A 25,850-nucleotide genomic window follows, 5' to 3' on the forward strand; every position below is an offset into this window, starting at 1 on the left:
GCCGATCTTGAAGCTGTTGTGTCAGTTTTCTTTATAGATTATTACTTTCTTTTTTAATTGAATCAAATGCAATCTTTATTAATACCTGACTGATAAACAATATACGATTGTTGCAATAATGTAGGCCTACGCATATGTATTCACACTCAAACTTTTAGTTTCCGATGGATCATTAAGAAGTGGACTTAAAATTATACTTAAGTAACAATGAAATATTATGTCGGAATTACAATTACACACAAACAACTCAGAATGATGAGATATTAAGTTGTAACTGTAAGAAAAAACAAATAGTTATTCAGTGGTGAAAATGGGCCTGCCACAGCCCTGTGACATGACCATGATGACATGGTCATGTCACATGACATCATCAGAATCATGTCAGTATCATGGTCAGTATTATGGTCAGTGTCATGGCTCAGTATCACGTCAGTACCATGGTCAGTGCTGGGTGCTAAGGCTAATATTGAGAAAAGTAGAGTACACACTCCAGCTACATAAAGGAAAATAACCACTTTATTTGCAAAACATGACAACGTTTCAATCCTCTAGGGATCTTCTTCAGGTCAACATTACACGCACACCTGTCATGTTTTTCAAATAAAGTGGTTCTTTTCCGTGTAGCTGGAGTGCAAGCTCGACTTTTCTCAACAGTAACATGGTCAGTATCATGGTCAGTATCATGTCAGTATCATGGTCAGTATCATGTCAGTATCATGTCAGTATCATGGTTAGGGTTAGTACTCTTCAGAGCCCCCCACTTCAGAGCCCCCCTTTTAAAAACAATGTTTCCAGCGGCCGTCAAACTTCTACAGTATGTAGGCCCCTGGGAGGCTGTACCACCCCTGTTGAGAAATACTACTATATATAGACGAATGTCTCTCTTTGAACCCAGGAATCGAACAAGGATCATAATGAGTGCAACACCTCTCCATGTTCTCTTATCTCTATATAACATTGCCTAACTTTAAAAGAACAGTAAAAAGTATAACATTGCAAACACACACAATAAGCAAGCAATGTCATATTGAGTACTGTTTATTTTTATAATCATAATTATTTCACTGGTACTTGAAACATTAGTGTATATACATATATAGTTCTAACAGACAATATATACTGTACTTAGTACATATTGCTCCAACAGACTATAATGTATATACTGTAGCAGTACATTTGTAGCTATAGGCTAACAGCCCAACCTCTTCAATTTGATTATTCATGTTAAAAAAAATACATTTTATTTATCCCTCTATGAAGAATCTATCCCTCATACAGTCACATTCATGATTAAAAAGGTTTAACAGGTTTCACACTCCCATGACTCAATTTCTATTCTATATAATGCTTTATTTGAGAAAGAACACCTCAAAACAACATGTATTAAATACCCTGTTAAGGAAATTGAATTATTTGTTTCTCAACACATTATAAATGTTAAAAAGTAATGGCTATTTAAACAGTTTTTCACAATTTCTCAGTTTGTTCTCAGTGTTTATTTGGGCAGAGCTAAATCATGACTCCATGACATACATGGATTCATTTTCCAGTGAGTTATCAATCAATTTAACGTTTTATCATTCAAATTTGCCTGTGGTTTATAACATATTATTCTGTGTAGAGACAAACTGAGAATACATATTATTACTGCTTTACAGGGTATTTAAAGAAAAATAAAACAGTAAAATAAACAATATTTATATACTGATTTAAATTCATGTAAATGTGTTTGTAGAAATGAACTTTTGTGATTAAATGACAGGTATGAGATTTAAAAATTTCAGAAAAATTGGAGGTTGATTAAATGAATTTATATACTGTATAGTGTATATGTATGAAGCCTGTTTGAGAGACACACTTCTAAGTCATACTGTGTAACTTTTACAATCAAACCAAAGTCATTTTGATATTATCTTTAACTGGTATATTTTTCAGGTGTTTTTTGACAACTTCTCTAAAAACTCTCTAAAATTACACTTTTTTCCTTTGTTTTGGCGAGTGTCTGCCCCCAACACTCATGACAAAATTACATAGGCATCGGAAATGTACCAGAAATGTATTTATTTATGTATTTTAAAGTTAAATATATAAAATATATTTTAGACAACTTGTTGTTACGTTCCAAAATATACTCACTACACTACACTAGACACTAGGGCCCTGTAGCATTCCTTTTTGAGCGGTACTTCCGTATAGATAAACACTGTCGTGACAACGGAGCTACCAGTGGTGCAAAGACTACTAAAATGAATGTTACAAAGTATGACTTTAAACAAGTATGCTCAAAACATGTGCTCAAAGGAATCTGATTTCTGATAGCTCTGGAAAGAGTTGAAGAAGTAAGATGTGGTGAGTCTGGTCGAGTTCTCTCACTCATCTGAAAAAAAGAGCCACAGAAAGATGATTATGAGTATTAGCTATTAAAATGAAGAACAACTTGCAGTGCAGAACTTTAATGGTAAACTGAAATGCTCACCACCATCGCTGAAGGCCTTCAGCGGCATCATGGGGAAAGCCATCATGCGACGAGCGGCTACACAGGAGAAATGAACACATGGAAACCCTTAGTGCGGTCATTCATGGCTGCTGCACATACAGTACAACAAATATGTAAATAGTGGTCTATATAGTTTTAAAATGCTGACTAAATTCACTCTACCTCTGCGACAGTCGGGTTTGCTGCCGCGGGTGCGGGTACTAGGAATCTCAGTTCCATTCTCATCCACACACCAGCAGTACCCAGTGCTGTGCCAGCACTGCATGGCCTTGTAGTTGCCATGCTCATCACACTGGGGTTTGTAGGCCCCATACACTCTTGGAGTTCGGACGGCTGCTTCCACCTGGCATTTAGTCTGGATGACAGCGGCTGAGGGATGGAGAGAGTACAAGATGTTGGAAAATAGGGTCAGGTCAATAAAACCTTATTACTGATTGTCAGCATAGAACTGCAGGATTAACAGGATTTTCAGTGGAGATCAAACTATCCAATTGGAGAATCAATTGTTGCTGCTATCTATGTGTGTTTTCATCACATTTAGGGCCATTTACCTTTCTGAGTGGGGGGAGCAGGGGGGGCCTGCTGGGCCATCTGGAAGATCAGCCAGTGGCGCATCCAGGATTCAAAGCCCTATGGAAAGGATTGTGTTTAGATAAACATTATACATGCATACTAAGAACATAGGCCACAGGTTGTGTGTGTGTGTGTGTGTGTGTGTGTGTGTGTGTGTGTGTGTGTGTGTGTGTGTGTGTGTGTGTGTGTGTGTGTGTGTGTGTGTATATATATATACACACAGTGTATTTGTTTGCGCCCATGCATGCGTGCATGCACATTACCTTCCACTCACTCTCCTCCATCTGTTCCTTCAGGCTCTGCAGATTGGCCAGGAATGTCTCATTGAACTGGGGCAGCTGGGAATTCTGGTGAGAAACACAAAGACAAGTTGTGCTAATCTAGTACAAAAAAAATCTACAAGTTCAGAAGAATCTATTAATGTAGCCGAGGAGCAGCAGACTTGCATGCTGTGCTTACCTGCAAGAGCCCCTTCACCTGCTCCTCCATGCTGACAGTTACAGCAGTGTCCTGCAGTTTCTGGTGGCATGATAGAAAAAATATGAATATTGAAATGATCAATGATACTGTAGTGCTGAATCCATTTAGTATTTGACAGTTTCTTTCTTTACGCCTTTTCAATTTAGTTAAAAGAATTGCTGCCACCTAGTGACAGACAGAGTACCATCATGGGTTTGGTGTTGGCTGCGGCCTCCTCCTCATTGAAGTCCATCAACAGAGGCATGCTGTTCATCATAGGCATACGCATCTGGACAGCTGGCACTGAAGAATAGGAGTAAATTGACATTGTACTAGGTCTGCCAATGCGCCAATAAAATCAACTTGACCTTTTCTGGACCACAAGTCTGACACAGCTAAATGTATCATAAATGTATGATGGCAATGATGACAAAATGATATGTGATACTAATCCAGGACTAGATCAGAATGTAGCGCAGTGGTTTACATGTCCACTATTCCGTGCCATTCAGTCAGTCCTGCTGAAAACTATCCCACCAGGTCAAACTAGATTAGAGAGCTAGAATGACAAGGACAACAGGACACTCCATGGTGGAAGACCGCCAGACCAGAACCGCTAATATGGAACTGATATCCTTTCTTACAAACTCATTATCATAAAAAGGTTTCTCTATTGATATTTATATTGTTATTCATTACTTTTTTAATTATTTATTACTTGAACCCAGTGAGCATACCAAACAAGTAAAATTCCTTGTACGTACAGTATGTGTAAACATGCTTCCTCACTACCAACATTCTTTTCTCAACTACAGAAATGGTCAGTCCAGTTCTGCAACATTTCCAGTCTGTTCCCTTTTCATTTCCTCCTTCAATGTCAATCCTAGAATTCGCACTACTTTTCTTTACAAATAAAGTTAGTATCATTAATATTAGGCTATTCCTTGTGGCACTGCACATTCTCCCTAAGCCACCTGTACAATATGTTTTATTTCCTTACTCCGGGTTCGGGTGTTCTTCAGCTCTTTGCGCATGTTTTCACCGTTGCTCTGCAGTGAATCGATCTGCTTGTTCTGGTTGAAGACCATGTAGGCAGTGAACACCTGGCTGGCCAGTAGCAGACAGGCCAGTGTGGTCAGCCCTGCTATCTTGAATGCACGTCGGTTGGAACCCCTAGTGGCACAGAGGAAAATGTAAATATGAGAAGAAAGAATTGGTATAAATGAAAATATATATGGGAAACGTGTGTGGATGTAAACACAGCAAAGGAAAGAAATGATTGATAATTATGAAGCCTTTTACTGCCCATTGAATAAAAGAAGGTGTGTTTTTCTTGCAGTTGCCCACAATATCTAACATTAGTGGAGAAAAATAAAGGTATAAGGTGGTAACTGTTGAGTGAAGAAAAATCCCAACAGTTATTCAGTGGTGGAAATGGGCTTCCAAAACACATTTGAGAAAAGTTGGGCCTAAATATGTTTTTTTTCTCTACTGTTGAACCAATAATATTAGAGGCATCGCTAGTTGTTAGGCAGACACATCCTCTTATTACAAGAGAATTGTGAACACAATGTTTTTTGAAAAGCTCCGTTCTCATTGAAAAGCATTGGCAGAATCCACCCGCATCGGCAGAATTAAAGTTTGGTGTGACCGCACCCTTAATTTTGCTTTCTTGTGATCGTAATTCGATAGACAAAAACATGTAACAAATCTGAAATATTTGTATTTCATATGTTTTACCTTATTATTTATCATCCCTTTTTTATTTTGTTTTATTTTTCTTTCTTTTTTATTTTACCAAGAAAGGTTATACGTTTTTCTCTGCTTGTGAACCAATAATATTAGAGGCATCACTAGTTGCTAGGCAGACACATTCTCTTATTGCGAGAGAATTGTGAACACAATGTTTGTTTTTTGAAAAGCTCTGTTCCCATTGAAAAGCATTGGCAGAATCTGCCCGCATGCATAGGCAGAATTAAAGTTTGGTGTGACCGCACCCTTAATTTTGCTTTCTTCGTGATTGTAATTTGCTAGGCAGGCACCTTCTCTTTTATTCCAAGATAATTGTGACTCCACTGTTTGTTTTTTGAAAACTTTGAATAATATTTGATAAGTAAAGCCTTATAGGCTTTGAGAATGTGTTTTTGATTTACATTATTTTACTGCTTTGTTATTGTATTTAGTAGTTAGTTTTTAATTATTTTATGATGTGATCTGTTTTTCCTTATATTTTCTTAATTGCAAATTTAAAAGTTACATAGAAACTATGTTTTTCTCTGTAACATATTTTGACCAATAATATTAGAGACATCACTAGTTGCTAGGCAGACACATTCAGAATTGTGAACACACTTCACGACGACGACGATGATGTTATTTGAAAACCTTTAATATTTTGATATTTAATACAAGGCTTGATCAGGCTAGTATTTTATATTTACATTGCTTTACTTTTTGTTATTGTGCTAATATATATATTTTTAATTATGTGTTCTGTTTTTTCCTTACTTCTGTTTTCTTGTAATTCTCATTTAAAAACTGTGATAAGACAAAATTATAAATCTGATATAGTAATATTTAAGTCCTTTTATTTATCATTCTTATTTACTGAGAAAGGTTATATAAATAGCAATTATGTTTTCTCTGCTTTTGAACCAATAATATTGGAGGCATCACTAGTTGCTAGGCAGACACTTTCCTGAAAATTATTCACTCTCCACTGTTTGCTATTTGAAAACGTAAACTTTTAGTCTAGTACCAACCCTAAACCTCAATTTATTTTATACTTACATTATTTAACATGTGTTATTGTATGTTTTTGTCATAACATTTTTTTCTTACCTTTGTTTTCTTGTAATTGTAGTTTAAAACATTGTTATAAGAAAAAAAACATGGAATAGCATTTATCATGAATGAATGATAATTTCAGCAGTCTATGGGATTTAATCTAACAATCATATCTCACCCTCTGGTTGTTGTTTCTGGGGGGACAAGGGCCTCCACACTCCCTGCCAGGCTCCCAGTGGCCAATGGAGCATGCTCCTGAGAATTCTCCATTTGTTCTTCCTGTTAAGATTCTCAATAAAAACTATCTGGACACTTCCTGATGTATCTTTAAAATAGCCTCGTAGATATGGAAGGTGTGTGTACACAGAGAAGGGCGCCGAAAAGTGAAGTGAAAGGTGCAAACTCCCTGAAAGTCCCTAGATGCAGATGATGTGGGCTGGGTTGAAAATAAATAACAGGGCTGTCATTGGCTGACTGGAGCATCATCACTTGTTGTTCGAGGCAGACATCAGTGGAATAATGCAGGCCTAAACCTAAAAACAAGTATTTTAAAAGGCTTATAATAATAATAATAATAATAATAATAAGGGTAATGATAATGATAATAATAATAACTGTGTATAATAATAAGCTGTAATGAAAGCAATTTCCACTAACCCCATGTTTATTACAATAAAGCTTCTGATTTAATCTAATCACAACAATAAACTGAATATATGTACTTGGTATGATAATTACAAAAATATATGATAATAATATTGTTTATGATAAATTATAATATAGATTGATAACCCAGTTACAACCACTGACTTAATCCAAGTGGTTCTGTGAAGTGGAAAAGTCAAGAAAATATTAGTATTTCAAATGCAAGATTGAGGAAAAGCACATTGAACGAAGTGGCTGAATAAACATTTTACAGCATGGCACTGAAAGGGGTCAGCCATCTATTTATTGTATGTATATCCCCCCCCAAAGTTCAGCCCATATATAGAGTTCCACTTGTATGAAATATTTGCCCAAATATGGAGTTCCACGCGGAAGCCGTGCTGTTATTAGACCCTGTCTTGTTTATGAAGTCTTATTTGAGATGTGTGGTCAATTATAACCTTTAAATGAACAAGTACAGATGGTTTAAGAGTTTCTCTTAAGTATGATAATCTAAAGTGAAACTGATGTGGCATGGGGTATAAATGATGGCTGCTGATTATTACACTTCCTAGAAGAAAAGCAAAATCCCCTTTTTTCTACATGGGCGTTCCCCTATGACGGAAGATCTGACTAGAAAAGTCTGAAAGCTATATGGTTCTATTCTAGGAGGTAATTTCCTTTTGTAGGTACAGTAGGTAGGTAGGTACTTTATTCATCCCAGAGGGGAAATTAAGGTGTTAGGTGTTGTCCAAAGTTACCTGACCAGGGTCCGCCAGGGGTCTGTACTTGGTCCCTTACTTTTTACGGCGTGGCAATATAGAAAGCCAGCCATCTATAAGAGTGTCTGTCTGTGATTAGGTCTGGACACAGACCTAATCTCACAAACCGCTGGACTAATCATATGTGTTGTATTTTATAATGGAAGTCAAGGTGGTTCAGATTGGACTGAAACCATAATTATGTCAGAGCTATTCTGTTATTGGACCCTGTCTTGTTTCCCTCAACAACAAGATCCTTTCTGCTCACAAGCTATTATGCTTGTAAGCATGCACTATTATGCTGATGCCACGCAGCTGTTTTTCTCCTTCCCACCCTGCATTGTTCCCTGCTTTGCTGCCATCTCACGGTGGCCGAGCTTCTCTTACTTCCTGGAAAGTCATGCACCATACAGGATCTTTCCATTTCCTTTGCCAACAACCTGGTGGTTTCTGTTCCAACTGCCAGGAACCTGGGAGACATTCAAGGCACACATCACAGCGTCTGCCGGCATGCTCACTCAAACCCCGTCCACTGATCCAGAATAACGTGGACAGACCTAGTCTTCAACTTCACAACTTTTTAATTATGTTTTTTTTCTTCTTCATGTATTCACCTTTGTGTTCACTTCACTGGCTTGCTGCACACACTTAATTCAAAACTCTGGTGATGATTTACAAAGGCAATCACGGACATGGCACCCCCTTTTCAGTACATGATCCACACCTGTACACCCCTTCCCACACACGTAGATCAGCAAACACAGGCTGCCTGTCCATCCCTTCCCTAAAAAACTCTGGCCAAAGCTCAGAACATATCCTTCTATATTGTGACACACCAATTAAAATAGACACATAGACAAAAGGAATTTACAATTACTGTGCGATCAATATGTGGTGGATGAGAACCTTAGAGATTCAGTAGCCTGTGTGATTAGCTTTATATGGTATCAGACGGTCTGAGTCACCTGGTTACAAAATGAAACCAAAACATTCTTTGACAAATATGACTTGTGGGCACACAGAGAGAATGAAGGTTAATGAGGCAATGAGGCAAGAAAGTAAAATGGCTGACTACAAAGAAACACAGTGGTGTTTTATTTGCAAATTAAAAAAGCACTGACAACATTAGTTACATTGTAAAAATGTACAACAATTACAAATCACACAGTCCGAGTCCAGTAGATCAGTAATTGTTGCTGTTATGCATGATCACTTTAAATGCTTTATAATATGAATAGATTCGGTATGCAACAGTTGGCAGTGAGAGGATGTGAGAAGGAATCAATCTTTTCGACATAATGTAGGCCTACTCCGTACAATAAAATGAAGTAAAACAACACACTTCCACTCCCTTTAGTACTGCACTGACATTTCACACTGTGAGAAAAGACTGATGACGAGCGTAAATCCACATTCAGTAATTTAGGTTGATCAAACGTATTATGTATGTCACAATGTCAGGAAATAAAAAGAGGACCAACATGTGCCTTGTTTTATATCAGAAAATCGTTCAAAACTATTGCAAAAAGAGCAGCATCAATGCTTTACATCTAGTTGAAATGGATAAGACTCGCTTGTGGTCTACTGTTGGTTCAGCATCAGTTATGTTAAAGTTTTGATTAAAAGATAGCATTTATGATAAATCATGAACATTCCTGTATAGCCTATAAGTAGCTCAGAAGAATCTGACTTCTGATAGAAAGCGCTGATGAAGTCAGATGCCGTTGAATCTGATCGAGTTCTCTCACTCGTCTGAAAAAAGAGAGACATAATGATGATTATTTTAGCAATTAAAATTAAGAACAAATCGCTGTGTTTTTAATGGTACACTGAAATGCTCACCACCATCGCTGAAGGCCTTCAGCATCATCCCGGGGAAAGCCATCATGCGATGAGGGGCTACAGGGGAAAAATTAACAGAACACATGGAAACCCTTAGTGTGGTCATTCATGGCTTCTGCACAAACTGTGAAACAATATCAATACAAAATGACATTTTGTTGGTGGATGGATGCTGACTTTCTCATTACCTTTCTGACAGTCAAGTTTGGCACGGGAACGGGTTTGAGGAATCTCCCGTCCACTCCCATCCACACACCAGCAGTACCCAATGCTGGGATGGCACTGCTTGGGTTTGTAGCGACCCTGCTCATCACACTGGGGTTTGTAGGTCCCGGGCCTCATTTTTCCAGATGCTTTCCTCTGGCACTCAGTCTGGACGACAGTGGCTGAGGGATGGAGAGAGTGTTAGAGGATAGGAGTCAGGTTAATAACAACTTATTATTGATCATCAGCGTTAAGCAGCAACACTAACAGGAATTTCAGTGGAAGCCATGTTGGCTTCCAGTACAGTATGTGTGTTTACTTCAAATTAGGGTCATTTACCTGTCTGAGTAGGGGGTGCAGGGGCCTGCTGGGCCATCTGGAAGATCAGCCAGTGACGCATCCAGGATTCAAAGCCCTGTGGAAAACAATATGTTTAGATGCACATTATAATAATTCATAATTTAGTCCCCACTCCTTTGGGGTATTTTTGTCGCTGCACGCAAATTTGTCCTCTGCAATTTACCCATCCTAACTATTAGTAGCAGTGGGCGTCACAGTCACGGTTACATGTCATGCTCAGTGACACTTTAACACACTGTGCAAGCTGGGGGTTCTTTTTTTCACTGAGTTAGGGCCACCCATAAGCTATGGCTGTGTGTGTACATGCACACTACCTTCCATTCACTCTCTTCCATCTGTTCCTTGCAGGTTTGCCAGGAATGTCTCATTGAACTGGGGCAGCTGGGAGTTCTGGTGAGAAACACAAGTCATGTTCCAAAGAAAATCTACAAATGCAGAAGAGTTTGTCAATGTAAACTGGTTGGCATCCACCAGCATGCTGTACTCACCTGCAAGAGATCCTTCACCTTGTCCTCCAAAGCAGTGTCCTCCAGTTTCTGGTGGCATAGAACAAAAATATTAACAGATTGATATTCACCAATGATACTGGTTAGTGCTGCATTCATTGTTTTATTTGTTATTTGACAGCTTCATTCCTTCATTTCAGTTCACTGCCACCTATTGACAGTTTGATGAAAGTACCTTCATGGGTTTGGTGTCAGCACTGCCCTCGTCCTCAGTGAAGTCCATCAACAGAGGCATGCTGTTCATAGACATGCCCATCTGGACAGCTGGCACTGCTGGGAAGGATGGGGGGAAATTGACAGACTATTGAGTGAGATTTGTGACATATATGTATACATGAAATACATACTTTTCAGTGAGATAACACGTCAAGGACAAAAATACAATTGTGGTCCTTTGTCTTGCACAGACAAACATAACAACCAAGAACAGACATTGATACATACTGTAAGACACTCTAAAAACGAAGAGACTAATCATATATAGATACAGTATACGAACTGCATATGATTGATTTCAACTTCGAAGGGTGGAGATATCTCCTCTAGGCCTGCCAATGTGCCAGTAAAATCTAATTGACCTTTTCTGGACCACTAGTCTGACACAGTTCAAGGGGTAAGATGTATGATGGCAATGATGATAGAATGCTATGCTATTATAATCTAGGACTAGATCAGACTGTAATGTAGCACAGTGGTTTCCACCTCCACTATTCTGTGCCATTCAGTCAGTCCTGCTGAAGATTCATATAGAATCATATAGGTCTAAATATTTTAGAGAGCTAAAATGACATGGACACTAGGACACTCCATGGTAGGATGGTAAAAACGCCATACCAGAACTACTGATAATGAACTGATAGAGCTGTATTATAACATTGTCATCAAATGTCTTTATTCATATTTTTCTCTATTTAGATTTGTATTATATATTACTTTTTGACATTTACTCGAACCCTGAGTGCATACCGAATCAAATCAAATTGAATCAAGTAACATACTCTCTCTTCTATTCTCTCTACAACAGTGTTCAAACCAGTTCAACAACATTTACAGTCCGTTGCTCCGTTCCCTTTTCATTTCCTCCCTCGAAGATTAGTCTCATGTCCTACAGCCTCCACATCCTCTGACCTGCTGAAGAATACTGTGACCTTGCAATATAGTTTTTACATCTTCTGAAAACAACAACCCCTCAAGAAATAGAATATTTACTACTATTATTAATAAATAAAGTTGTTATTATTCCCTGTGGTACTTCCTTCCCATCAATATATTTGCCCCTCTTTAAAATGTTTTATTTCCTTACTCCGGGTACGGGTGTTCTTCAGCTCTTTGTGCATGTTTTCACTGTTGCTCTGCAGTGAATGGATCTGCTGGTTCTGGTTGAAGACCAGGTAGGCAGTGAACACCTGGCTGGCCAGTAGCAGACAGGCCAGTGTGGTCAGCCCTGCTATCTTGAATGCACGTCTGTTGGAACCCCTAGTGGCACAGTCAAAGGAAAAGGTAAACTGTTATAAAACATTAATGTCAATTTAATAAATTGGAAAGATGTGAAAAATATTTCTACCTTAGGCTATGCTGCTGTTGTTTTTTAATTAAATACATTTCAATCCAAAAGTTTGACAAATATGAAAGCCAATCTCTGCCCATTCTATAAAAAAAAAGCCTGAACTGTTGTTGTTCTGCTTTTGTTATTGATCCTGTGTTGTGCTGTTTTTTCTTCTCATTTTTGTGTTCTTGTGAAATTTAAAACCTGTGATAAGACTTTTGTCTCATAACAGCTCATCACGAGAAAACAATCTGAAATATTTGAAATAACATAATATTTTATCTTTTTAATTTTCATTCTTTTTTTAAGAAAAGTTATATGAATAACAACTACGTTTTCCTCTGCTACATATTTTTTAACCAATAACATTAGAGGCATCACTAGTTGCTAGGCAGACACCTTCCCTTATTTTAAGAGAATTGTGACTGCTCTTCACTCTCCACTACTTTGTATTTTTAAGCTTTCTGAATATTTTACAAGTAATACCGGCATTTGAATTTATTTTTATTTGCATTATTTTATTTAAAAAAAAGATTGATGTACTATGCTTTTGTTATTGTATGTTGTTTTAATTACTTCTGTTTTGTTGTCATTATAATGAAAAAAATCAGTGATAAGTCAAAACATGTAAAAGAAAAAATATATATATTATAAATGTGCGAAATCTCTGTCCGTCCATCGCCTGTGTGTGCGTTAATAATATAATTTCATTCAAAAGTAAATGTACATTGGAATGAAACATGGGATAGCCTTTATCACGAATGAATGATAATTTCAACGGTCTTTTTTTTATTATCTTCCAGCCTTTATTTTTATGCCATTGCTTTAAAGTGTTTCAATGTTGTTTTTTCTGCTTTGTTGTTGAATTGTGTTGCTTTTTCTGTAAAGCATTTTTGTTTTATTTTATTTTATGTAAAGCACTTTGAGCTGCATTTATGTCATGAAAGGTGCTGTATAAATAAAGTTTATTATTATTATTATCTGGATTTTGTAAATAAAGTAATATATCAAGTGTATCTCACCCTCTGGTTGTTTCTGGGGGGACAAGGGCCTCTGCACTCCCTGACAGGCTCCCAGTGGCCAGTGGTGCATACTTCTGAGAAGTCTCCATGTCCTTCAAGCTCTTGTCAAGGTCCTCAATTAAACTAGCTGGACACTGTCTGATGGATCTTATACCCTTGTAAAGCCAGACAGACTACAAGGAAAAGTGAAGTGAAAGGTGCAGACTCCTGGAAAGTCCCGGAGTTCGAGTTGCTGTGGATTAGACTGAAAATAAATAACTAGGGCTGTCATTGGCTGACTGGAGCCATCATCACTTGTTGGTAGAGGCAGACATCAGTGGATTTAATGCAGGCCTAACCTACGCACTTAATAAAGTCTTAATATTAAGAACAACAACGAAAAGAATTGTAATAATAATAACTAATAATAATAAAAACGTAATTGTCTTTTGTTCATTAGTGCCTAACTGTGTCCAGGACTAAACATTCCAGGACTATCAATCAACTGTACTGAACATAGATTCCACTAACTACATGGTTATCACAAAAATGCTTATGATTTTAAATTAACTTTTAAGATATAACATAATAATATAATAATTACAACCAGTGACAATGCAAATTGGTCTGTAAAGTGGAAAAGTATTAGTTTAAATCTGAAGTTGAGGAAAAGTGACACAATTCATATTTTTACGGCGTCTATGTACATGTACTTAGGAGGCCTATGTTGCACCGCCAATCCACAGGGCCCCTGGGGAACATCGGTTGTGTCTGACATCAGATCATGTTGAAAATCTCCATATATGTGCATTTGACCCAACGGTAGTGGTCCACCTACCCATTAGGCCATTTTGATATAGGAATAGGATCGGACAGAATAGGATGTCCCCAGTATAAATCTTGTCCATATATGGAGTTCCTCACATCATCAAATATTAGCCCAAATATGGAGTTCCACACAGCTCCAGACTTCAGTCTGATCAGAAATATTAGGCTCCATAGCCCAGACACTCTGGCATCGTTCACAAACTGCACGTATAACTTGCTATCCATCCACAGCTACAGATGGTTCCCAAACACTGGGTCGGGACCCATGTTTGGGTCGTGGACCCATATTTATGTAAATCATTTTTGTTTCCGTTTACTACAATATTTTAAAGTGATCTGCACAGTGATCTAGTGCAGTGCTTCCCAAACTTTTTAGCTCAAGACCCCGTTTGCACGGGGCCCAAACTAGTGAAAATAGCAGATCTACAAGCTCACAACGCATCACTTCGCGCAACTGCTATTTTCACTAGTTCTTAAACTTTTGAAATGTTATTTATGTAATACTTTTGAAACATTTTGGAATTGTTTTTAATTGATGAAAAGTTGTGATTTTTTTCCCAACCCACTGTTTGTGAAAGAGTGATCTAGTGAACTTCCCTAATGATGGCTCCAATAACATTTACTCATTATACTTCCGAGAAGAACAGCAAGATTCCCTTTGTTCTGCTTATGGATGTTCCCCTATTACGCAGAACAGACTAGAAAAAGTCGAAACGATTTCCTTTTGACCAAGTTACCTAGTCTGATCAGAGATCTCCACCTACTGTTTGGTCGTCTGGTGACATACACATTCTGTGAATGGGCTAAAACTGAGTGGAAACAATTCAGTATTTAAAAAAAATAACAGCTTCACAGAACCAAAGACTTTAGGACGGGCGTACCTTGTCATATGAGAAGATCGGCAGACTCCTTGACTCTGTTATGTCTGCTCACAAACTCTCCTATCACTGTTATAGCTCCTCAATGACCTCCCCATCTCAATTGTGACTCTAGACTCACTCTCAACTAACTGCTATACGCGAGGCGTTGTGAGCTTGTAGATCGGCTATTTTTGGCTAAAGCTCTCCTCAGAAAAGGGATGCTAGGGTTCAAGTGGTTAAGGTAAAAAAAAGTAATCATATCACACAAAGATTTGACGGACCCCCTGTAGTAACTCTGAGGACCCCCTAGGGGTCCCGGACCCCCTGTTGAAGACCCCTGTTGTAGAGTATGTTAATACAATATAACTTATGCAACTGGGGCTGTTGTACAGTATTTGCTCTTCTATTTAGACATTTAGATCCTGTATCTGGTTTGACAAGCCTGGTTGACAACTACTACCGCCTGAAGGTCAAAATGTCTCCCCTAAGCCCATTAAGACCTGGAACGCATCTGTGTCACTTTAGATTTCTTTGGCTATTCAAAAATAGCAGATATACAAGCTCATAGCGTGGCACCGAGTGCCGCGCTATGAGCTTATAGATCTGCTATTTTTGAAAAATCTTGAAAAAAATGTTTTTGATTTTTTTTCCAAAAACTGATTTAGAGGGAGATTTAGATTTTTTTTAAGAATCACTTCAGGTCTTAATGGGGTAAGTGAGAAGGCAGGCTCTATTTAGCTCAGAGGTAGAACAATCACAGCACTTGTATGGGAGACCCAGGTTCGAGTTTGGGGTAGGACATGAAAGTTCAGCTTTAATGCAGAACATTATAACAACAGAATGATGCAAAGCTGAGTGTAGAAACTAGACCAGTATAAATGATGGATCTGTATTTGAGTTGATTTTATTTTTTAAGTAATTTTTTAATGGTCAAAGGGAAAATTAGAAATGAAATGATAAAAGGAGTCAGAAAGTTGTGTTACACCTCGAGTAAGGAGTTTTCCCTGAGCCTTTGAGCTGGAGTTCCCATATTTCTCCCTTCCTATTCTACTACTCTGCCAATAAAATGTGGAAATTCGCCTGAGAAAACATCTATCGGGAGACCACAAGATCAGGAGATCAGAAGGGGAGGTAAATGTAAATTCCCATAGAAAGCAGGTGTCATTCACTGCTGCCGTTTTACCTTTTTCTCATTTGTACATGCAGTAGTGTTTTGTGTATGTTGATGACATGTATTGTCATTGTATTATTGTGTTATTTTTTTTATGTTATATTGATGAATTGAATACATAGGATCACAATAGAAACGAGTCCCCAGGACTTTTGTGTTTTATTCGTTTAGCTTTAATGTCTTACTGTGCCACTTACTGTTTACATTTCTGACTAATAAAGTATTCAATTAAATCAATCAATCAATCAAAGCTTTGACAGCACCGTTGCTTAAATCTGCTAATATAATATCACAGGCAGGATATGGTTAAAATACTCTTTACCACCTATGATGTTACTTCACAACATTATTACATAAAGGTTGCCTTATAGTCACACAATGTGACAATGTTAGAAACTTCACCTTGGAAACTGCTGCCAGTCTCAGCGGGCCTTTTCAGAGAGGTTGGGATGGATCTGGAGAAAATGTAGTTCTTCACAGAGCGGACAAAGTCGCCGGGAACCTCATCAAGATGGAAGGCTTCTGCAGAGGAATGAAAGTAGTAGACCTTATTATACACCACACCTTGTATATCAGAATGGTAACAGGAACAATGGGCACCTCATATAATTGGCCATTTAGTCCAAAATGTAAAAAAATACATATATTATATTTGAAAAACGGTCTTAAGCAATGCAAACTATACACATGATAAGAGAACATGAATGAACATTTGACCATTAATGTCTAATATTTCTACAATTGCTTAATTGCAAAACCTGTAGCTTATTTCCAATCATGTTGGGCATAAGCAACAAGTTGAAGTGTACAATTAAGTCTGATTATGATGTACCGTGCATGTTCAAATATGTACAGTCAAAACAAGTTGAGTTATTCTGGCAGGTGGAGTCATAGATGGTCACAGAAAGCAAGTGAGAAAGGTAGTAGGTGTAGTTTGTACATCTATGTATCTGACTACATTTCATCAGCAGTATCATATAATGTAACTGGATCATTTGCTATGCAAAAAAAAGCTATAATTAGGATTCTAATGATTTTCACATTATGGACTGCATTATACTGTAGGTGCATTAAGCTACTATAAATGTAAGTCAATTGTCTATGGAGCCAATTATGTTACCTGGTGTGCATCTAGCTCCCTCTGCTGGACTCTCTGTGCCATGTGATTTGCAGCCTCCACTGTGTGAGCAAATTAACAACCAGACACAAATAATTACATAAGACAAGACAGGTTTTACTCCCAGTCAAAATATCTTTACGAGAGCCAAGTTTGGGTGAATCACATTCCTTCCATGTTACAAAGCAATTCAATGCCGGAGAACTCTAAAATGGCTAAAGGGCAATAAGTAAAACATTTTTTTAAACAGCATATTATTCAATGCCTTATTCCAGAGGTCTTCAACAGGGGGTCCGGGACTCCTAGGGGTTCCTCAGAGTTACTACAGGGGGTCCGCCGAATCATTTTTACATTAACCACTTCAACCAAGCATCCCTATTCTGAGAACTTTAGTAGCTTGGTATAAGGGGAAAAAGAGCAGACAAAGTACAGAGTGAAAGGTCAGATTTGCTAAGTGTTGTTTAAGTGCATGGTTAAATGTCTGGAAATACACGTTAACATGAATCCAACATGATAGTGCTCTGACACAAGTCTATGAAGTTGCCTACGAAATATATGGGGGAAAAAAACATAGTTTATACAATATACTGTATAATGGGGGTTCTGCTTTATCTCCCTCTCAGCCAAGGGGTCCTTGGTCTGAAAACGTTGAAGACCCCTGCCTTATTCGATCAATATATCAATGTCATTGAATGATGTCATTGCATTTCTCTCTCTCTCTCTTTCCTCAGTCTTAAACTGACTTGTTGGTATAATGGAATTGTAGCTATTCCAAAGAACTACACCTACATCTGACATTGTTTTAGACAAACAAGACAAGCCCCTAGTGCAGGGGTCTTCAAACGTTTTCAGGCCAAGGACCCCCTAGCTGAGAGAGAGATGAAGCAGGGACCCCCTACTCTATATTGTATAAAATTGTGTTTCAGATTAACATTTTGTTTTTTTACTTAGTCTGCTCTTTTTTCCCTCTACACCTATAGCCTCTTGCCAAAAATAGCCGAGAGCTTGTAGATCTGCTATTTTCGGCTAATGATCCCCTCAGAAAGGAATTCTAGGATTCAAGTGGTTAATGTAAAAAAAAACGAAATCCTATCACACAAAGATTTGGCGGACCCCCTATAGTAGCTCTGAGGACCCCCTATGGGTCCCGGGACCCCCTGTTGAAGACCCCTGCCCTAGTGAGAGTGAGGGTGGGCGAGGACTTACAGCGCGTTATGACATCACACAAGTGCTCCTGCATGGTGTACATTTGGGCAGTGCATTTTCATTTGTTTCCACCACCATCTTCTGGAGGTTTTCCAGAAGTCTGCTCTCCCTGTCTTCTCCTATAGAACAACCAAAGGGACATCTTTTCATTCTCACATGGTACTGCTGATTTAGGTCAATTATATTCACTTATTTATTGACAATCTATAAAAACACACGGTAAGAAATGTATGAACTACCACACAAACATATTTTTACAGTTCAACCCCCCCCCCCCCGGATCCGGAGCTAGATCTGCCACTTGGGAATCGCAAGGTTCCCGGTTTGATCCCCCGGGTTACTGTCAAAGTGTCCCTAAGAACCTCGTACTGCTCCTCATGAGCAGATTGGTGCCTTGCATCGTTTACGCTGCCGTCTGTGTGTTAATGTGTGTGTGAATGGGGGAAATGTAAATACACATTTTTTTTAAGCGCTTTCGAGAAAGGTGCTATATAAATCTTAATCTATATAATCTATATCTTGCTATGATAGAAGCTAATAGCTCACACCACTGTTCTTTTTTCCCCTTCATTACAGGAAACAGCGTTTCTTCTTTCTGTTCTTAAAAAAAAAAAAAAAATCTCCACATTTGATTTGTTTCTTTATGCTTTCCTCTTTATGTACTTGTTTATTACTTTTTTTTTTATGATCTTCCTTTTTTGTGTAAAGCACTTTGAGCTGCATTCCATGTGTGAAAGGTACTATATAAATAAAGATCATTATCATTATCATTACGAACACAGATTAGACTAGCTTTCATCAGATACACTGTGGCTTCCCAAGGATGTGTGGTTACAGTGAAAACCTATTTAACATCTCAATAATAGAGCATGTGTCAGTGTTGTGGGTGTTCTCCATCTCCGACAGTGCATCTGTGACTTGCTCAACGTGGTTTACCTCAAACTCCCTCGCAAAGTAGCGAATCTCTCCTTGGGTGATGGGCCCGTGGTCCAGGAGTCTTGACTGGACGTCTCCTACATCTATGGGAGGAATGACGGTGAAAACAAGAAGATTAAAGGAAAGACCACGACCGCTGAGGTAATAACTTGTGGGCACTAAATTGTTTGATTATTATGGACTGTCTTGACATTGCCTGGCATCCCCATTTTGGCCATCGACATTGTGAGGCGCTGTGAACTTGTAGTTGGGCTTTTTGAAACAGGGCTTAGATGTGTCTTTATCCAAACAGTCAAGAAGCCAAATGCATTTTCTCACACACACACACACACACACACACACACACACACACACACACACACACACACACACACACACACACACACACACACACACACACACACACACACACACACACACACACACACACACACACACACATGGTATTCTAGAGATCTCTCCAGTATAAAGTATGGATCTGTATTTGAGTTGCATTTCAGGTAACTCAAGACATTCACCTGGTCAATCTGAAAATGAGAAATTAAATGATAAAGGAGTCAGAACGTTGTGTTACAACGTTCTGGGAGACATATGGGAACATAGAGTTCCCATATGTCTCCCTTCCTAGAGAAATTGAACGTTTAAAACAGGAATATGAGTTAGTCTAGACTTTTGCAAATATTAAGCTGTATAACTCAAAAAACCTGCTTGCCTGTTAGTGTGCTGACCAAGGAGATGTGCCCGACCATCTCCCAGCTGCCCAGACCAATAGCCAAACTACTAGTGTAACAGAGAGATACGAGTTCTTTAAATAAGTTGAAGAAGCAATTCCAATAATAAAAATCAATACTAGCCCTAGAATGGCTGTGATATTGCATACATTTCATGTATTCCAAATACACAGCCATAGATCACCCCTAGGCCCGCCCAGGTAGCAGACTCTTCGTGGCGGCATTTAAACTTGACAGGTGCTTTGCGATTAGTGCGGGGTAATTAATCGTCACCTGTCAATTCTGTGCCCCATACGGATGTGCTCCCCATAGACGTTTTCATATGTTCAGTCCAGCAATCATTTCGGGCCCTGACGTGGGCAGAGAATGTTGTCTGTGTGAAGCTTGTGGAAAAGTAAAGATATTTCACTAATCACACGTTTTCCGTCAGAACTTTCAAATGGATATGAATTGCACAACTAGAGGACAATATCTGACTCTAAATAAGTCACAGAAATGAATTATTGGGTGAGTACACACGGGGCGCCACAACGTTTTATGCCGCCACAATGAGTCTGTTACCCGCGAGGCCATGGGGGTGATCTATGGCTGTGCATCTATATCACAGCCATTCTAGGCCAGGGCAACATCAATACCTAAACACAGTGTACCTGATGGCCCCCATATCTGTGTGCCAGTGGGACTGATCCACGCAGCAGTCTGCCACCGCTGGCGTAATGCAGGAAATCATCAGACTGCGTTGAAGACACCTCCAGATCTAAGATGTTCTCAATGACGTCCTATGGAGACACAAGGAGCCATTTGACAGTGAGCTCGGACAGCACAGATAATGCTCATTCTACTGCTCTGCCCCCCAAAAGGTGGACTGCCCTGACACCATCCATTAAAGGCTGGTTTCTTTCAAAATTGGCCTGAAAAAAACTCTATCAGGAGACCACAAGGGGAGGTAAATCGAAAGGAGGTGTCATTCACTGCCACCGTTTTCCCTTTTTGTAGTGTAGTGTAGTGTAGTGTTTTGTATTTGTTGATGACATGTTTTGTCATTGTCACAGTATTATTGTGTTAATTTGTTATGCTACAGTATGTTGATGAATTGACTACATAGGACCACAATGGAAACAAGTCAGTCCCCAGGACTTTTTTTGTGTTATCCTTTTAGCCTTAATGTCTTACTGTACCACTAACTGTTTACATTTCTGACTAATAAAGTATTCAATCAAATCAATCAAAGCTTTGACAGCACCGTTGCTTAAATCTGCTAAATATAATATCACAGGCAGGCAGGTTCAAATGCTCTTTACACCTGTGATGTACCAAAGAAATATGTATTAATATACTTTAGCTTTTTTATGTTGCTTCACAACATTATTACATAAAGGTTGCCTTATAGTCACACAATGTGACAATGTTATAAACTCACTTTAGAAACTGCTGCCAGTCTCAGCGGGCCTTTCAGAGAGGTTGGCTGCAGTTCTTCACAGAGCGAACAAAGTCGCCGGGAAGTGGGAACCTCATCAAGATGGAAGGCTTCTGCAGAGGAATGAATGAAAGTAGTAGACCTTATCATACACCACACCTTGTATATCAGAATGGTAACAGGAAAAATGGGCACCTCGATGTAAAATTGTCTATTTGGTCCAAAATGAAGAGAGAGAGAGAGAGAGAGAGAGAGAGATTTGGAAAAGGGTCTTAAGCAATGTAAGCTATAAATGATTAGAGAATATGAATGAACATTTGACCATTAAGGTCTAATATTTCTACAATTGCTAAATTGCTACAAAACCTGTATTTCCAATCATTTTGGGCATAAACAATGAGTTGAAGGGCATGTTCAAATATGTATACTTTACTTTTTTTTTTACATTTTGGACAAAATAGCAAATTTGACATCAAGGTGCCCACTTCTTTAGTGCAGTGGTTCTCAAACTTTTTCACGTCAAGGACCCCCAAATTGACACTTATTAGCCCCATTTCAAAAGATATGCCAGGGACCCCCATAAGAGAAGATTTTTTACGGCTCTAGCAGTGATTCTCAACCATTTTAATTTCAAGGACCCAGTTTGACATGCATTAGGGCTACAGACCCCCATTTAATGGCATTTCTATCACTTGGACAGCAATTTATATTGTAAAATCTATGTCAATTTAACTCTCAGAGTTACAGACCCATAAGGGTCCATTTGGTGCCTAATCTATCATTTAGCTGGGGACCCCCTGGAACTCCCTCAAGGACCCCTGGGGGTCCCCGGACCCCACTTTGAGAACCAATGCCTTATAGTGCCCACTCTTCTTGTATCTATCAAAATAACATTACTGTGCTCTAAATATATATTTTTTTTTAACTGTAAACCCATAACATTGAAACATACTTTACCTGAGCCATGAGCTTCTTACATCACATTTCAAAGTCATGTACTGTATGTGTATGTGTGTGTCTGAACTCCTGTTCACATAGAGCAGGGGTCTTCAACGTTTTCAGGCCAAGGACCCCATAGCTGAGAGAGATATGAAGCAGGGACCCCCACTACATTGTATAAAATTGTGTTTCAGATAAACTTTTGCTGCTCTTTTTTCCCTCTGCACACCTATAACTCTTTGCCAAAAATAGCAGATCTACAAGCTCTCAACGCCTCGCAGATCTGCTATTTTTGGCTAAAGTTGTCCTCAGAAAAGAGATGCTAGGGTTCAAGTGGTTAATGTAAAAAAAAAAGAAAAGAATATCACACAAAAAATTGGTGGACCCCCTGTAGTAACTCTGAGGACCCCCTAGGGATCCTGGACCCCCTGTTGAAGACCCCTCACATAGAGAGTGTGTGGAGATGTCTGTCTGTCTGGATGATCAGAGCTGTCACCATAATAGCTGAGACAACCAGGGTTCTTCACACTTTGACAGAACTTCTCCTCAAGACAAACAGCTAGCAGGCTTCACCATGTTAATGCTAGTCAGTACAGCTCCCATGACACAGATTATACCACCAAACAGTACTTATAATTCAAATCGTATATAGCTTGAGAACCTGCACGTGGAAAGACTGGTGATGCGAGGTTAGTAATGATGTAATAAACAATCACACACTTATCAAAGTGATTTGAACGGAGCTCTGAGATGTCAATATTTACTACTGCTTCCGGGTGTGACGAGCGTGCGTTGCCATGTTTTGTGAGAGAAACAAGCAACCAGGTTTATGAAAACAAGCCAATTTCCAAAACAATCTTGGAAGACATTTTTAAAAATTAGGAACATTTTAGAAACCAGTACTTTTACTTCTACTCCACTACACTACATCTCGGATACAAATATTGTACTTTTACTCCACTACATTTATTTGAAAACTTTAATTACTAGTTACTTTTCAGATATAAACTATGATATAATGAAAAATACATTAACCACTTTAGCCCTATTTTATACCTCGGCTATTTTCAAATATTTAGTACTTTTACTTTTGGTACTTTAAGTACATTTTGATGCCAATACTTTTGTACTTTTACTGAAGTAAATTTTTAATTCTGGACTTTTACTTGTAACAGAGTATTTTTTATATTGCAGTATTGGTACTTTTATTTAAGTAGAAAATGTGAGTACTTTTTCCACCACTGCTTTTTTGACTGAACACTAAATGTTTTTGCTGGAGCAAAAAAATATATATGTAAGGTAAAATAAAACATACACTTTTTTGTTTTGTTTTTTAAAGCCCCCCGCCCCCTGCTACTGAGACCCAGGGTAGAGACGCGGACCGCGCTTTGCGGTATAAGATCAAAGGGTGACGTCACTCTCTCTCCTACGCACTTCGCACGAGCGACCAGCAGGAGACCAGCACAGCGCGAGCGGCGGCAGAGCCACAAGGCGAAATGTTTGTTAAAGTTTGTAAAAAGACTATTATAGTGAACTAAACAACTCATACTGTAATATTAGTGCACATGGTTAGGAGTATAGGTTATCAGTGTTTATTAGGGAGGTGAAGCAAGCTACTAAAACCCCCAAAAAAAGAGAATTGTCTCCATAAGGTGAGTTTTCTACAGGTGTTGTTAGTTTGGCTAATAAGTGCTTATACATTAAAGGAATTGATGACGTAGCATGTAATGTTCACGTTTATGTTACTTGGTAAAAAGCAACAACTATTCAGTATGAAGCATTGTTTGATGTGAAGTGAATATATGTGTTTTTATTGAGGCCTATAGTCAGTACTGTAAAATAACCGAGTACATGTACTCAAGTACTGTACTTTGAGTACAATTTTGAGTTTATTTTGTACTTAACTGGAGTATTTCCAATTTTCAGTACTTTTACTTCTACTCCACTACATCTCAGAGACAAATATTGTACTTTTACTCCACTACAATTATTTGAAAAACTTTAGTTAGCCTACTTTGTAGATTTAGATTATTATTACAAAACATACATTAACCACTTTCAACCCTATGTACATTGCGGCCAATTGAAAATAGCCGATCTACAAGCTCACAATGCATCACGGTGCGACGCATTGTGAGCTTGTAGGTCGGCTATTTAATGCCCGCTCTTACTATGACGTCACCGCGCCGGCGACATCAAAAGGGCAAAGCGCGGCAATGGAGCAGTCGCCCCACACACACGCAACACACACACACGCGCGCACGCACACACACCAGGGGCGGACTGGCCATTTGGCGTACCGGGCAAATGCCCGGTGGGCCGCTGGGCCAGTGGGCCACTGGGCCCAAAAAAAAAAAAAAAAAAAAAACATGCACACACACACACACACACACACACACACACACACAGCAGCAGCAAACACAAGACACAACCGAGTGTTTTTTGTTAAAACTATGTTAAAAGAGTGTTAAAAAGGTGAGTTTGGCTAATTAAGTGCTTAGAATTAAAATAATTGATTGAATTGCGAGTCATTTCACTTCATGTTACTTGTAAAAAGCAACAATGTAGCATATGTGTGAAGTGAATATATATATATATGTATGTTTTATTGAGCTGTGTTAGTCAGTGCTGTAAAGTCTATTTTACTTTTTTTTTTACTATTACTATTTTCAAATAGTCTAGGTATAAAATAGGGCTAAAGTGGTTAATGTATGTTTTATAATGTAATAATGTATATCTGCAAAGTAACTAGTAACTACAGTTTTCAAATAATTGTAGTGGAGTAAAAGTACAATATTTGCCTCTGAGATGTAGTGGAGTAGAAGTAAAAGTATAGACAATTGGATCCCAAATTATATTGTAAAATCAATGTTGATTTAACTCTGAGAGTGTACAAATGGTTTGTTCCATTTGTACACTCAGAGTTACAGAACCATAAGAGTCCATTTGGTTCCTAACTATCCATCATTTAGCTGGGTACCCCCTGGAACTCCCTCAAGGACCCCTGGGGGTCCCCGGACCCCACTTTGAGAACCAATGCTATAGACTAGTGGGTTTATAACCTTTCTTTTTTTAATTCAAGGACCCCCAGCTTGATATGCATGAGCGTAAGAATGTACCCTTTTGGAGTTAACACATTAAGACCGGGAACGCATCTGTGTGATTTTTACATTTCTTTGGCTATTCAAAAATAGCACAGAGTGCCACGCTATCTGCAATGTTTTTGAAAAATCGAGAAAATGTGTGCAAATCTTTGAATACACTCAAGTACATGACATTACATTACAGTAATTTAGCAGCCGCTTTTATCCGTTACTGTCCACCACAGTACTGATCAGTCTCTCATTGTCTCCACCGTGTATCTTCATGTCTCTCTGTCCTCCAGGCAAGCTGTGGCGCCGGAGGTTGGCGGTCCAGGACCAGGCCCCTCAGGGGGGACGGCAGGCCGTGCCCCTCCTCCCAGA

At 38.7% G+C, this 25,850-nt stretch overlaps 1 protein-coding gene and 1 long non-coding RNA gene across 5 annotated transcripts; both read right to left on the minus strand.

Annotated features, from left to right (window-relative positions):
- Nucleotides 1–1,022: 1,022 nt before the first annotated feature.
- On the minus strand, nt 1,023–13,424 carry LOC311034223 (HLA class II histocompatibility antigen gamma chain-like). Of its 4 annotated transcripts, none has more exons than XM_084042040.1 (9): nt 13,203–13,424; nt 11,938–12,110; nt 10,810–10,904; nt 10,617–10,664; nt 3,334–3,417; nt 3,049–3,127; nt 2,660–2,866; nt 2,477–2,533; nt 1,023–2,377 (listed from the first exon to the last, which is right to left on the minus strand). In XM_084042040.1, exons 1-9 carry the CDS (start codon nt 13,289–13,291, stop codon nt 2,370–2,372), a joined length of 840 nt encoding a protein of 279 aa, XP_083898166.1. In that variant the 5' UTR covers nt 13,292–13,424; the 3' UTR covers nt 1,023–2,369. The 4 variants fall into 4 exon arrangements, with proteins under 4 accessions (XP_083898166.1, XP_083898165.1, XP_083898164.1 ...); XM_084042039.1 differs by having other exon boundaries at nt 10,810–10,907; nt 13,203–13,422; XM_084042038.1 differs by lacking the exons at nt 10,617–10,664; nt 10,810–10,904; nt 11,938–12,110; nt 13,203–13,424 and adding exons at nt 3,530–3,589; nt 3,735–3,832; nt 4,530–4,702; nt 6,495–6,711 and having other exon boundaries at nt 2,480–2,533.
- A 2,816-nt stretch (nt 13,425–16,240) lies between these two features.
- Nucleotides 16,241–22,544, minus strand: LOC311065558. Its single transcript, XR_014602846.1, has 7 exons — nt 22,405–22,544; nt 21,451–21,560; nt 20,681–20,809; nt 19,300–19,382; nt 18,364–18,482; nt 17,161–17,219; nt 16,241–16,562 (listed from the first exon to the last, which is right to left on the minus strand). It is a non-coding gene; the product is annotated as an uncharacterized lncRNA (long non-coding RNA).
- Nucleotides 22,545–25,850: the final 3,306 nt, after the last annotated feature.

Source organism: Gymnoscopelus microlampas (genome assembly GCF_963454915.1).
Source record: "Gymnoscopelus microlampas genome assembly, chromosome: 18".
Classification (NCBI taxonomy): domain Eukaryota; kingdom Metazoa; phylum Chordata; class Actinopteri; order Myctophiformes; family Myctophidae; genus Gymnoscopelus; species Gymnoscopelus microlampas.

Bases quoted from the DNA above. Each gene is read 5' to 3' on its own strand.
- LOC311034223 (XM_084042037.1), bottom strand. From the start codon at position 6,586: ATGGAGAATTCTCAGGAGCATGCTCCATTGGCCACTGGGAGCCTGGCA. The intron at 3,128-3,333 runs GTAATGTGCATG...TCCTTTCCATAG, and splicing joins TGGAGGAGAGTGAGTGGAAG to GGCTTTGAATCCTGGATGCG. The intron at 2,867-3,048 runs GTAAATGGCCCT...TCCATCCCTCAG, and splicing joins TGCTCCCCCCACTCAGAAAG to CCGCTGTCATCCAGACTAAA.